Source organism: Chiloscyllium plagiosum, chromosome 36 (assembly GCF_004010195.1).
Source record: "Chiloscyllium plagiosum isolate BGI_BamShark_2017 chromosome 36, ASM401019v2, whole genome shotgun sequence".
Taxonomy (NCBI): Eukaryota; Metazoa; Chordata; class Chondrichthyes; order Orectolobiformes; family Hemiscylliidae; genus Chiloscyllium; species Chiloscyllium plagiosum.
Window position 1 is genome coordinate 35,698,173 of NC_057745.1, and position 14,219 is coordinate 35,712,391.

The 14,219-nt window shown below is 42.7% G+C and overlaps 1 protein-coding gene across 1 annotated transcript in view; it reads left to right on the plus strand.

Annotated features, from left to right (window-relative positions):
- The window catches only part of lrrk1 (leucine-rich repeat kinase 1), a 237,289-nt gene that overhangs the window by 149,101 nt on the left and 73,969 nt on the right, over nt 1–14,219 (plus strand). The window contains exons 21-24 of the mRNA XM_043677668.1: nt 3,107–3,278; nt 7,594–7,763; nt 7,849–7,988; nt 13,311–13,560. Of these exons, the coding sequence (XP_043533603.1) occupies nt 3,107–3,278; nt 7,594–7,763; nt 7,849–7,988; nt 13,311–13,560 (732 nt within the window). The remainder of the gene's footprint in view (nt 1–3,106; nt 3,279–7,593; nt 7,764–7,848; nt 7,989–13,310; nt 13,561–14,219) is intronic.

The following is a 14,219-nucleotide window of genomic DNA, read 5'->3' on the forward strand; positions in this document are numbered from 1 at the left end:
TATTACAGAAAGGTCATACATAACCTGGCTTCCATCTAGGCACCTTTAAATTAATTCTTAAAAGGTCAGCGTTGGAAATGTTCGCACAGCCAAACCATAGTCTTCAGAGAAGTGAAGGAACAGCTATCATCCTCTAAGACGTTGGCACACTATGATCCCAAGCGAGATCTGACATTGACATGTGATGCCTCCCCATATGACATCAGGGTAGTATTAGCTCATAGGTGGCCAAATGGAGAGGAATGCCCAATAGCTTATGCATCTACAACTTTGGCTAATGCATAGCGTAAATGTGCCCACGTAGAGAAGGAAAGTTTGACGGTCATATTTGCAGTTAGGATGTTCCACAAATACCTTTTACAGTCATAAATTTGTATTAATAATGGATCACAAATCCCTGCCAGGTCCACGTAAAGAGGACACGGCAGTACTGCCCATAGCTTCAGGGCGAATTCAGTGGTAGGCTGTAAATCTAAAGTGCAGATAATTACAAGTTGGAACACAGTACTGGACGCCAAGTAGCAGATGCATTCAGCCACCTCTTACTCACAGATACACAATCAGTGCTACCACTGGAAGACTCAATAATGGTTTTAAATTTTCTGGACGCACTTCTAGTCACAGCTGACAGTATCAGATCTTGGATGCAGAAAGATCTGGTTCTGGCAAAATTGAAACATCTGGTGGTGATGTGGGAAACCAAAGAGCAGCCACACCCAGAATTGAAACCTTTTTGACCCTGTAGAGACCAGATCACAGCAAAGGACAGCATATTATTATGGAGAACAAGAGTGATGGCCGTGAGCAAAGGTCACTGCCAGATACTGACTGAAGTCCACCAGAAGTTTCCAAAATGAATATGTTGACAAAAGTTGTCTGGTGCTAAGGACCCCTTGGTGGGCAGTACCCAGAGTGCCAAAAAGGACAAAAATTACTGCCAGCAGCTCCCCCACATTCATGGGAATGGCTGATAATCCCTGGATTCGGTTACATGTCAACTATGCAAATCCTTTCATGGGCTTAGTGCTCTTAGTCATTGTGGATCTTCATTCAAAATGTCTGGATGTGCAAAGAGTTCATTCATCAAACACAGGAATAACAGAAAAACTGCATGCATCATTTGCAATGCGTGGAATCCTGGAAATGTTGGTCACAGATAACAACAGGCCATCATTTACCAGCAGGCAATTTGAGTATTTCCTAAAACCGAACATCCGGACAGCTCTGTAAATTCCATCAGCTAATGATGTGGCAGAAAGCGCAGTCCAAATTTTGAAGATACAGCCTATTACTTCACTAGATACCAAACTGTCCCAGTTCCTGTTTAATTATTGGACCACCCCTCATGCGCCTATCGGGACAGCACCAGCAAAGTTGCTAATGGGAAGAGGACTCCACGCCGGTTAAATTTGAACTTCTGGGACCTTTTGGGAGGGTGAAGTGACATCAGGAACGCCAATGGTAGTCCCAAGACTCCACTAAATAAGAGAGATTGTTAACTTCAGGGGACAACGTTTGGTATAAGAACCATGAGAATGGCCCTACCGAGGCATAGTTGACACAAAGTCAGTACCAGTGATGTATAAAGTTCAGGGAGGTGCAAGGGTCCTGAACAAGCATGCGGACCATATGAAAGCTGCAAACGATGCAGGAGCAAAACATGTCCATTCCTCGACTGCCCTTTCTGACTGTTCCAGAACCCATGGGTTCTCCCTCTCCATCAAGTATTGGAGATACCTTGTGACCTGAGATGGACAGGACAGATATCACCATTTCAAAGCCTTTTCTGTCTGAAAAAAGAGAATGAATTTTATTCTGAGATGCTCTGGCTGCACAAGGCAAGCTACAATGCATTGCACATCACCCATATCAGAGATAGAGTTGGTGAAACCTGAACCTCTTGCTGAAATGTCCCAGGAAGAGTACAAGAGAAAGCACCCACGTGTTTCTTCGGACTCAGAGGGCCTATCCTCTGAATCCTCACCCACAACTCCCAGCTTTTTACTTTCATTCTTAGGATGGTGGCACTCCTGGAAGGACCAGCATTTGTTATCCAATCCTTTCAGTCCTGAAAATGTGGTGAAGAACCTTCTTGAACCACTTCACATGATAGTTTTATCCAGCTGAGTTGCTGGCTGAGCTACTTCAGAGGGTAATTATAAATCAACAAACTTAATGTTGGACTCGAATCAAACAGATACCAGAGTACAAATGGCAGGTTTCCTTCACTAAGGGACATAGTGACCTAGCTCTTTGATTTATGACAGTCCTACATTTTTATCGAGCCAAACGTTTTATTACAGATGTTTTAAACTGGAACATAAAATTTAAAATTGCTATTGTGAGATGTGTCCCAGCTTGCATGGTTTGTTGGTGCGGTAAGATGGAAAACAGGAGCAGGAGTAGGCCATTCAGCTCCTTGGGCCTGCTCTGCCACTCAATGTGATTATGGTTAATATTTAACTCAGTACGCTGTTCCAACTTTCTCCCCATAACCCTTGATCCCTTCAGCCCCAAGAACTGTATCTAACTCCTTAAAAAAATTCAATGATTTGGCCTCAACTGCTTTTTGTGGCAGAATTCCATAGCCTCACTAGTCAGTGAATAATATTCCTTCTCATTTCAGTTCTAAGGCCTACCCTGTATCCTTAGACTGTGAGCCCTGATCCAGGTTTCCAGGTCATTGCAAAATCCTTCTTGCATTTATGAGACCCCTCATGTTTCTAAACTCCAGTGAATGTAGTATGAACTGATGCAATTTCTCTTCATATGTCAGTCCTGCCATCAGAGGAACAGTCCTGTACACTCCCTTCATTACACTCCCTTAGTAGTCAGAGCATCCTTTCCCAGATAACCACTGTGTTTCCTCCTTTCCAACTTTGAAAACTCAATTCATTTGGCTGTAGTAACATCGTACATGCACAAATTGCGAAGTTATGTAAAATGACCAGCCTAATATAAATACAGGATATTATATCAATTTTTTTTTAAAATCTAAAGGAAAAAGATAGAGTTTGAGCCGCTAATCTTTATGCGAAGTAGTCGTGAATGTAATTCAAAGAACAGTCATTATTGCTGATTGATGTGACTGTACTTTTCTCACCAGTTACCTCCTCCCACATCTGTTGCCATCAAAGCCAGGATTCGAAATCAGTAACTTGCGAAGCAAGAGCACCAACACCATCCAGAGACTTTTCAAAATGAACTTTGTGCCCGTTGGCTTTTGGCAACGATTTATTACACGCATCTTGATTAGCTTGGCAGAGATGGATGCCCAGGTATGACCTATATTGCCAACTTCGTCATACAGATAGAGACTTTCCAGTATTGCTGGCTGGTTGTACTTCCTTCCAACATGACATTGGATTTTATGCAGAATTTAGATGTTCCGAACAGTTTTCTTAGAATGTAGAATAATACAGCACAGGACCGGGCCCTTCGGCCCATGATGTTGTGCCAAGCATGACGCAAAACTAAACCAATTCCTTCTGCTTATCCTTGATCAGTATCCCTCCATTCCTTGCTTAGTCATATGCTTATCTAAAAGTCCCTAAAATGCTCCTAAAGTTTTGCCTCCTTCATTACCCCAGCAGTGCGTTCCAGACTCCTCCCACTCTCTGTGTAAAAACAAACTTTCCCCTCACATATCGTTAGAACTTTCCCCCATCACCTGAAATGCATGGCTCCAAAAAGAGAGTATGAGATGGATCTGACAGATAAGGGTAAAGATAATCCCAAGAAGTTCTATAGCTAAATTAAGAGTAAAAGGGCCAGTAGCGAGAGAATAGGATCCTTAAAGACCAGCATGTTGGTCTGTGTGTGGAGCCAAAGAGATGGGGAAGATTTTTAATGAGCATTTCTCCTCCTTGTTTACTGAGGTCAAAATCATGGATGCTAAGGAAATCAGGGAAACAAGTAGGAATGTTTTGGACTGCATATGTATTACCAAAGAGGAGGTGTTTGCATCCTTGAAGCACATTAGGATGGATAACTCCTGGAGGCCTGATCAAGTCCATCCTCTGATGTTGTGGGAGGCTTGGGAAGAAATTGCAGAGGCTCTTGCAGAGAGTTTTGTTTCATCTTTAGCCACTGGTGAAGTTCCGGAAGACTGGAGGGTGGTTAATGTTGTTCCATCCTTTACGAAAGGTAGCAAGGACAAGCCAGGGAACTACAGGCCAATGAGCCTGACATCAATGGTAGGCAAGTTGTTGGAGAGGTTACTGAGAGATAGGATTAACCAACATTTGGATAGTCAAGGTCTGATTAGGGATAGTCAGCATGGATTTGAGCGCAGGAAGTCATATCTGACAATTCTTCTAGAGTTTTCAAGAGATAACCTAGAGGACAGATGAATAGGGCAGTGGATGTTGTCTTCAGTGGACTTCAGTAAATCCTTTGTCAAAGTCCTGCACTGCAGGCCAGTCATGAAGGTTAGGCCGCATGGGATCCAGGGAGAGCTAGCTAATTGGATTCAAAATTGACTCGATGGTAGGAGGGTGATGGCTGAAGATAGTTTCTCAGACTGGAGGCCTGTGACTAGTGATGTGTCACAGGGGTCGATGCTGGAACCTTTGTTATTTGTTATTTACATCAATGATCTGGATGTAAATGTACAAGGCATGATTAGTAAGTTTGCAAATGATACAAAATTAGGAGGTATTGTCGATAGTGAGGAAGGTTATCAGAAATTACAGAAGGATCTTGATCAGATGGAGAAGTGGACTGGAGATTGGCAAATAGAACTCAACAGAGATAAGTGTGACGTGTTGCACTTTGGAAAGTCAAACCAAGGTAGGACTTATACAGTAAGTGGTCAGGTCCTGAGGAATGTGGTGGTGTTTGAGGGACCGAGGAGTACAAGTACAGAGTTCTTTGAAAGCAACATCACAAATAGACAGAGTGATGAAGCCAGCATTTAGCATGCTGGCCTTCATCGGTCGAGGTGTTGAGTTTAGGAGTTGGGACATTACGTTACAGTTGTGTAAGTCATTGGTGAGGCTGCATTTGGAATATTGTGTACAATTTTGATCACTCTGTTATAGGAAAGACATAGTTAAACTGGAAAGAGTGTAAAGAAGATTTACAAGGATGTTGCCAGAACTGAGCGGCACAGTGGTCCTTCACAGCGCCAGGGACCTGGGTTCAATTCCCGTCTCAGGCGACTGTCTTGTACGGTGTTTGCACATTCTCCCCTTGGTTTTTTGTCAGTTTCCTCCCAAAGATGTGCAGGTTAGATGAATTGGCCATGTTAAATTACCCAGTGTTAGGTGAATTTGTCAAGGGTAAATATAAGGTAGGGGAATGGGTCTGGGTGGGGTACTCTTCGGAGGGTCGTGTGGACTTATTGGGTCAAAGTGCCTGTTTGCATACTGGTAGGGAATCTAATCCAGTCGGCCTGAGATATAGGGAGAGGTTAGCCAGGATAGGACTTCATTCCTTGGAATGTAGGAGAATGAGGGGTGACCTTATTGAGGTGTATAAAATCATGAGGGGCATAGATCGGATGAGTGCACGTAGTCTTTTTCCCAGAGATGGGGAGAATTGAAAGCTTGAGGCATAGGTTTAAGGTAAGAGGGGAACAATTTAAGTAGGATTTGAGGGGAAACTACTTCACGCAGAGAGTGGAATGGGCTGCCAGAGAAAGTGGTTGGGGTAAGCACAGTAACGACATTTAAAAAAACATTTGGATATGTACATAGATGGAAAGGGATTAGTGGACCAAATGTGAGCAATTGGAACTAGCTGAATGGGTGCTAAGGTCAGCATGGACCAATTTGGGCCAAAGGGCCTGTTTCCATGCTGTACTATTCTATGATTCCATTATTTGACATTTCTATTCCAGGTAAAAGATTCTGATCATCAAGTCATAATCTGTCATTTGTTTACGTCTCATCCGTCTCATCTAATTGTCTGTTGATCATCAATACAACCTCTGCCATTTGTAATATAGATAAGACCGTAGGATGACCATAGGGCATTGGAGTAGAAGTAGACCATTTGAGTCTGCTCTACCATTCAGTGAGGACATGTTTGAGCTGATAATCCTTGATTTTACTTTCCTGAATTTTCCCCATAACCCTTGATTCCATTAACAATTTAAAGGCCTTGAATATACTTAATGGCCCAGCCTCAGTAACCCTTTGTATTAAAGAATTCCACCGGTATGTAAAATGAAGATTTGAAAACTATCCAGAATCTCTGCTCCATTGTTTTCCTTCTCCTTACCCACACTCTTTCTTTCCCTGTTCCTTCTCTCCTCCATCACAGCCTCTCTTTCCTTTCCAACACTCATTGACCCAGAGAGGGTTTGCCCTTGCTTCTCTCTCCTTCACCTCTCCCTGACGTTTCCCTGCATTCCTGTTTTCTGTCCTCCTCCTCTTTTGGAAAGAAGATGGGGCAGGACGAATGAAGAAGGAAAGGTGGTGTGAAGAGCGAGGCTTGGGAAGTGGATGAGAAGCAAAAAGTGAGCAGTGATTTATCACTCTCTGTGGCTAACAGTGACCTCCTATTGAATTCTCTGTCATTGAATAGCTTGTGTCATTGTTGATTAAGCCAGAAATTCTGATGAAAGGTCCCCTATAAAATCTGCAAGTGTTTCCCATTATCTAGAAAATCTGTACTCACCCCATAACCTTACTCTTTCTCGAACCCAGCAATGTTTTATTCCCTTCAGTTATTTATCCAATCTTTTTTGAAATCCAAATTAAGTTTGCCTCTATAATAGTCTCAGGTAGTGGATTCCAAGTACAAACTACTTGCTGCATCAAAATGTTTTTCAAAATGTTAGCTTTGGTACTTTTTGCAATCACTTTATATCAGTGCGAGCTAGTTCTTGAAGAAAGTGAAGAATGCAGATGCTGGAGATCAGAGTCAGAAAGTGTGGCACTAGAAAAGCACAGCTGGTCAGACAGCATCCGAGGAACAGGAGAGTTGACTTTTCCAGTATAAGCCTGATGAAGGGCTTATGCCTGAAACATCAATTCTCTTGCTCCTCGGATGCTGCCTGACCGGCTGTAGTTTTCCAGCACCACACATTTCGACAGCTAGTTCTTGAACCTAATATAAAGGAAACAATATATTTTATTTTCTCTGTCCAGACCCTTGATGATTTTGAATACCTTGTCAAATCTCCTCTTATCCTTCTCTTCTCCAAATAAGTAGCCCCAACTTTTCCAACTATCTTCATAAATGAAGTATCTAATTGTCAAAATCATTTTTCACCCACTATAATGCCTTTGCACCCTTCCTAAAGCACAATAATAGAACAATGGGGTGCAGGGAACACTGTGGAGTGCCAGAGACTTCTGCCTTCCTTTCACTTTCAAATTCCCAATGTCAGCAATTTCAAATTGACCCTCACTTGCACTGTGCAACCTGATTGAGAAATGGTAATGAAGTCGTTGATCTCTTAGCATCAAGGTACTTGGTTGCCCTGGTATCCTCTGCTGTAATGGTGGCCTTAGGCACTAGTTCCTCATAATTCAGTCCCGAACACCCCCCCTCAATTGCCAACACTTTCTCACTCATTATTGATGGTTAATGTGGAGGTCATCCTTTCCTCTCTGACCTTTATGTTTTTGCTTTTTCCCTCAGCTCTTTGAGAATGAAAAGAATCCAAGACGAGGCAGAACAAATCGGGCATCAGTTTACAGCTTCACAAGATCACAGCGTCGCAATCGTTGTAGCACTTTCCGAGTAAGAAGAAACCAAACTATTTATTGGCAAGAAGGTTTACAGGTGAACTACGACGGTGGGTTTCTGAGGTAACCACGCTATTAGTTATTGCCTCAATTGATGCTTCTGTAGTCTATAGTTTCTGAAACTCAGTAAGTCCTTGCTTTCCCGTAGTGTGGAATCTTCTGAGGTAAACTGGAAGAGGAAAAAGAGTGCGGGAATTAAAATCAATTGCCAATCTGAAACAAGAGATTTCTCAGCAGTCGCATTCATCACTGATCACGTCAATTCTCTGATCGATCAGTGGTTTCCAGGTAAGGGAGTGTGAAGCTATATGTACTGGCCCACTATTGTTCCATGTTGTGACTCATTGAGCGGCACTTGCCTCTGAGTACTGAAGGTTGTGGGTTCAAGCCTCACTTGGGAGACTTGAGCTTATAATCCAGGTTGATCGCGCGGTGCAAAACTGAAGGGTGTGCTGCTCTGTCAGAAGTGACATCATTCAGATGAGATGTTAAAGCAAGGTGTCCTGGGTATCTGTAAACATACATAATCCCTGGCATTGTTTTGAAGTAGTGCAGTGGAGTTACCCTTGTGTCCTATTCAACTTTTATCTTCAGGCAGCATTTCATCAGGCTTTCACTAAAGTGCTACAAAAATATTTATTGCACAAGATTAGGGCTCCTGGTTTGCGGAGTAACATGGATTGAGGATTGATTAAAGGACTAAAATAACAAATAATTAACACATCGTTTTGAGGATGACAGTAAGTACCACAAGCCTCAGATTTTCATAGTCTATGTTCATGGTTTAGATGAGAGGGCCAAGTATAATAGAAGAAAGTGAGGACTGCAGATGCTGGAAGTCAGAGTCGAGAGTGTGGTGCTGGAAAAGCACATATTACAAGTATAATATATCCAAGCTTGCTGCAGGTACAAACCAAATGGAAAAGTAAGCTATGTGGATGCAGAGAGGCTCAAAGCAATGTAGACCCAATGAAAACTAGGTAAGAAGATGGAAGGTGATAGATGAATTAGCATGTGGGGAAATACGAAATTATACACTTAAGTGGGAAGAATAGAAAGTACAAAAATATGACATCAAAATTGGAGGTGTAGTGGACAGCCAAGAATTTTACCTCAGAGTATAAGGGGATCTTCATCAGCTGGGCTAATGGGCTGAGCAATGGCAGGTGGAGTTTAATTTTGATAAATGTGAGGTACTGCATTTTGAAAAAGCAAATCAGAGCAGGACTTATACACTTAATGATAAAGCCCTGAGGAGTGTTGCTGAACAAAGGGACTTTGGAGTGCAGGTTCTTAGTTCCCTGAAAGTGGAGTCACAGGTAGATAGGATAGTGAAGAAGGCATTTGGTATGCTTGACTTTATTGGTCAGAGTATTGAGTACAGGAGCTGGGAGGTCATGTTGAGGCTGTACAAGACATTGGTTAGGCCACTATTGGAATACAGCAGGCAGTTCTGGTCTCCCTGCTATAGGGAGGATGTTGTGAAACTTGAAAGGGTTCAGAAAAGATTTACAAGGATGTTGCCTGGGTTGGAGGGTTTGAGCTATAGGGAGACGCTGAAAAGGCTGGGGCTATTTTCCCTGGAGCATCAGAGGCTGAGGGATGACCTTATAGTGGTTTGTAAAATCATGAGGGACACAGAAAGGGTAAATCAACAAGGTCCTTTCCCTGGGGTGGGGGAGTCCAAAAGTGGAGGGCGTAGGTTTAGGGTGAGAGAGGAAAGATTTAAAAGGGACAACATTTTCACGCAGAGGGTGGCATGTGTATGGAATGAGCGGCCAGAAGAAGTGGTGGAGGGTAGTACAATTACAACATTTAAAAGGCACCTGGATGGGTATATGAGTAGGAAAGGTTTGGAGAGATATAGGCTAAATGCTGACAAATGAGACTAGATTAATTTAGGACATCTAGTCAGCATGGACGAGTTGGACCAAAGTGTCTGTTTCTGTGCTGTATGTTTCTATGTTGGTGCAAAACTATTAAATGTACTAAAAGGAATTTAGTTTCCTTGTTCACATCACAGAACAAAGAACAACTCAGCCCAGGAACAAACCCTTCAGCCCTCCAAGCCTGCACCAACACATTTTGCTCTTCCATATGAAAGCTAGCTTCACTTACAGCACTGTATCCCTGTATTCCCTTTCTATTCATGTATTTATCCAGGTGTTTCTTGAATGCTGCTATTGTGTCTGCTTCCACCACCACCTCTGTCACTGTGCTCCAGGCACTCACCACCCTTTGTGTGAAAAACGTGCCTTGCACATCTCTTTAAACTTGCTCCTTGCACCTTGAATCTTGGTCCCCTGGTAATTGCTCCTGCACCCTGGGAAAAAGCCTTATACTTTCCACTCTATCCATGCCACTCACAATCTTTTAAACGTCTATCAGGTCGCCCCTCAAGCTCTTGCATTCCAATGAAAACAAACCCAGTCTACCCAACCTTTCAACCATAGCTAAAAAAAAAACCCATACCAGGCAACATCCTGGTAAACCTTTTCTGTACCCTGTCCAAAACATCCGCATCCTTCTGGTAGTGTGAACTGTATGCAATATTCCAAGTGTGGCCTAACTAAATTCTATAAAGCTGCAGCATAACTTGCCTATCCTTATACTCAGTGCTTCTTCCAATAAAGGCAAGCATGCCATAGGCCTTTTTTTACTACCTTATCTACCTGCACTACCATCTTCAGTGATTTGTGGGTTTGCACACCCAGATCCCTCCGCATGTCAATAGTCCTAAGGGTTCTGTCATTCACTGTATAATTTTTACCTGTACTTGACCTTCCAAAATGCATCACCTCTCATTTGTCTGGATTAAACTACATCTGCCATTTTTCTGCCTGTACTTCCAGCTGATCTGTATCCTCTGGCAATCCTCCTCACTATCTGCAACTCCCCCAATCTTTGTATTGTCTGCAAACTTACCAATTAGATCAGCTACATTTCCCTCCAAATCATTTGTGTAGATCACGAACAGCAGAGGTCCCAGCTGTGATCCCTGTGGAAAACCACTAGTCACAGCCTTCCATTCTGTAAAGCATCCTTTTACCGCTACCTTCTGTCTCCTATGACTAAGCTAGTCTGAATCTATCTAGCCAGCTCACCCCGATACCAGGTGACTTTCACCTTTTGTACAGTCTGCCATGAGGGACCTTGTTAAAGGGTTAACTGAAGACAATAACAGGCACTTTTCATTCATCAATCATCTTCGTCACCTCCTCAAAAAAATTGATCAATTTAGAGAGGCATGACCTCTACCACACACAACCCTGCTGTCTAACACTAATTAGGCCATTCGCTTTTAAATGCTTATAGATCTTGTCCCTGAGAATCTCTTCCAATAATTTCCCTACCCCTGATTTGAGAGTCACAGGCCTATAATTTTCTGGATTATCCCTATTATCCCTTTTAAACAATGGGACAATATTGGCTATTCTCCCGTCCTCTGGCACCTCACCTGTGGCCAAAGAGGATACAATGCTCCAGCAATTTGTTCTCTTGCCCCCTCCGATATTCTGCAGGACTTGGGGACTTACCCATCTTAATACTTTTTTATGATGCTCAAAAACCTCTTCCTTTTTGATCGCAACTTGGCTTAGAAATTCAACACTCCCTTCTCTGAAATCATCCTCCACCAATTCCTTTTCTTGCATGAATACTAATAGAAAGTATTCGTTTGGACTCACCTGCCTCTTCTGGCTCCACACACAGATTCCCTCCTTTGTCCATGAGTGGGCCAACCCTTTCCCTAAGTACCCGCTTGCTTTTTACTTATGTATAAAAAGCCTTGGGATTCTCCTTAATCCTGTTTGCTAACGACTTTTCCTGATCCCTGTTAGCCTTTCTAATTCCATGCTTAGATTCTTTCCTACTTTCCTTATATATTTCAAGGGTTTTGCCAGTTCCCATCCTCCTAGACCTTGCATATGCTTCACACAAAATGCTTCACAAAAAGTTCACATGCAGAGAAATGATATAATCGTGTCAGAACCCATGTCTTTTTAATTTATTTTCGAAGCTAGGGACAGAAATGAGGAAAAGGTGTTTTTTTTAAAAACTAATGTTTGAAATGGTAGCTTCTGTTTTGAAAGCAAGTAACCTTGATACACATGGCAGACATCATAAACAACTGCTAGTAATTGAAGTTCAGATTGCACAGCATAGGGGCTGGGGGTTTGTACTGATGCAGCTCTTGTGTGCAACAAAATGTTGATTGGTCAGTAGACTCCTATCGAGTTATCGATGAAAGAGAGCTTTTGCTTGCTGAAACCTGGATTCTCAGGTGGCTGAGCAGCTTGGAGCTGGAAAGAATAACAGAAAGAAAGAGAGGGAAACTGAGTGCGGATCTTCTAACAGCCTAGAAGCTGCCTCTTCTCTGAAGTCAAAAACTTAGTTTAAACCTAAAGAAACTAGTTACCTTGTCTGTAGCAGTTGCTATAAGCCGTGATCTTTGAATTCATAATCATACATTTTCCAAGTGATTTCTTACAAATGATATCTGAACTACAAGGGTCTGGTCAGCCAAGAAAGATCAGTCCAGTATTGGAATCCTGAAGTAAATAATGTTAAACTGGCTTTCCAGTTTTCTACCTCCTTCAATAATCTATTTTCCCTACTTTGTTTGCATGTGGAAGGAGGGGTTTTAGTAAGCAATGATAAATGCATCTATTTAGCTATAGTAAAATTTAATTACTTGTAATAAATAATAAATCTTCAGCATAGAAAACTGCTCAGTGCTTTCTATTAACCTTGGTCTGAAAGTCAGGTAAATTGGACTGCTGTGTGTACCATTTTTTAAAAAAAGTTGAACATTTGGCATGACTCGAAGTAGCAGAATTTGATTTGTGGCATACTAGCCCAGTGAGTCGTAACAAAGATCTTTATTATAAGAAAGTTGGTGGGCAAGGTAAAGGCTGTGATTGTGTCAATTGTATTGGGTTTTGAGTCCACACCGAGGGTATTTTGTACAGCTTTGGTCCTCTTGTCTAAGGAAAAAGGGGACATTTGTTCAAGGTGAGATGGGTGCGCACTAAAGATTCACTGGATTGATTCATGAGGTGAGATGATTATGTGAGATTGGAGAGAGTGAGTTTATACTTTCTGGAGTTCAGAATTAGGTAATTTCATTGAAGCATTTAGCATTTTGAAGGACTTGTAGGACAGATTCTGAGAGACTGTTTCTCCGAGAGAATCTAACATTGAAAGTCATTAGTGGCTGACCCCAATCCTAAGACTGAGAAATCTCTTCCCTCGAGGTTGAATGTTTGGAATTCTGCACCTCTCAGATCTGTGGGTGTTCAGTCGATGAATATAATGAAGATTGACATTAATAGATTTTTGGATGCTAGGAGTGTTAAGGAATATGGGGGTAAGGGAAGAAAATGGTGGCTAAGTCCAGCACTGATTCTATTGAGTGATGGAGCTTCAGAGTCTGTATGACCATTTCGAGCTCCTATTTCCCATGTTATTTCAAATTGCTGATCAGGTCATCAAGCTGCTGATTGTGGAATTTTGCTTTACACAAATTCACTGCTTTTAGAAATTTCAACAGTAAGTTTAAGCCAGAAACATTCGAGACAGATCTTTTCTTTAACCCCCTCTGACTGACAGCTCTTACAGGCACAGAAGCAGATGGGACTCCCTTGGTCGAACAATACGTTCCGTGTCCTCACTGCAGCCCCACAGCAACAGGGGAAGCTCAAATCCACACCCAGGTCCATGGCCTGCATTACTTCAAAATGGAGGACTGCTTGCTCACTGCCATCGAGCGCACACACATTGAGTGCCCCAACCACCCAATGGACCCAGTCTCACTGGAGGAGCTAGTTCCAGAGCTTTTTATGACAGATTTCCCAGCCCGGTAAGAACCTTGTGAAAATGGAACTCTGGGATGTACATTATGTTGTTGGGCTTAACTGTTTAATAGGAGAAAGTGAGGACTGCTGATGCTGGAGATCAGAGCTGAAAAATGTGTTGCTGGAAAAGCGCTGCAGGTCAGGCAGCATCAATGGACCAGGACAACTAACGTTTCGGGCATAAGCCCTTCTTCAGGAATGAGGAGGGTGTGCCAAGCAGGCTAAGAAAAAAGGTAGGGAGGAGGGACTTGGGGGAGGGGTGTTGGGAATGCAATGGGTGGAAGGAGTTAAGGTGAGGGTGATGGGCCTGAGAGGGGGTGGGGGCGGAGAGGTCGGGAAGAAGATTGCAGGTCAAGAAGGCAGTGCTGAGTTCGAGGATTGGGACTGAGAAAAGGTGGCCCCTCTCCGGCCCATCGGGTACATGGCTTTGTGCGTGGGAAATAATGTCTCACAAACTTGATTGAGTTTTTTGAAGAAGTAACAAAGAAGATTGATGAGGGCAGAGCAGTAGATGTGATCTATATGGACATCAGTGTGGCATTCGAAAAGGTTCCCCATGTGGGACTGATTAGCAAGGTTAGATCTCATGGAATACAGGGAGAACTAGCCATTTGGATACAGAACTGGCTCAAAGGTAGAAGACAGAGGGTGGTGGTGGAGGGTT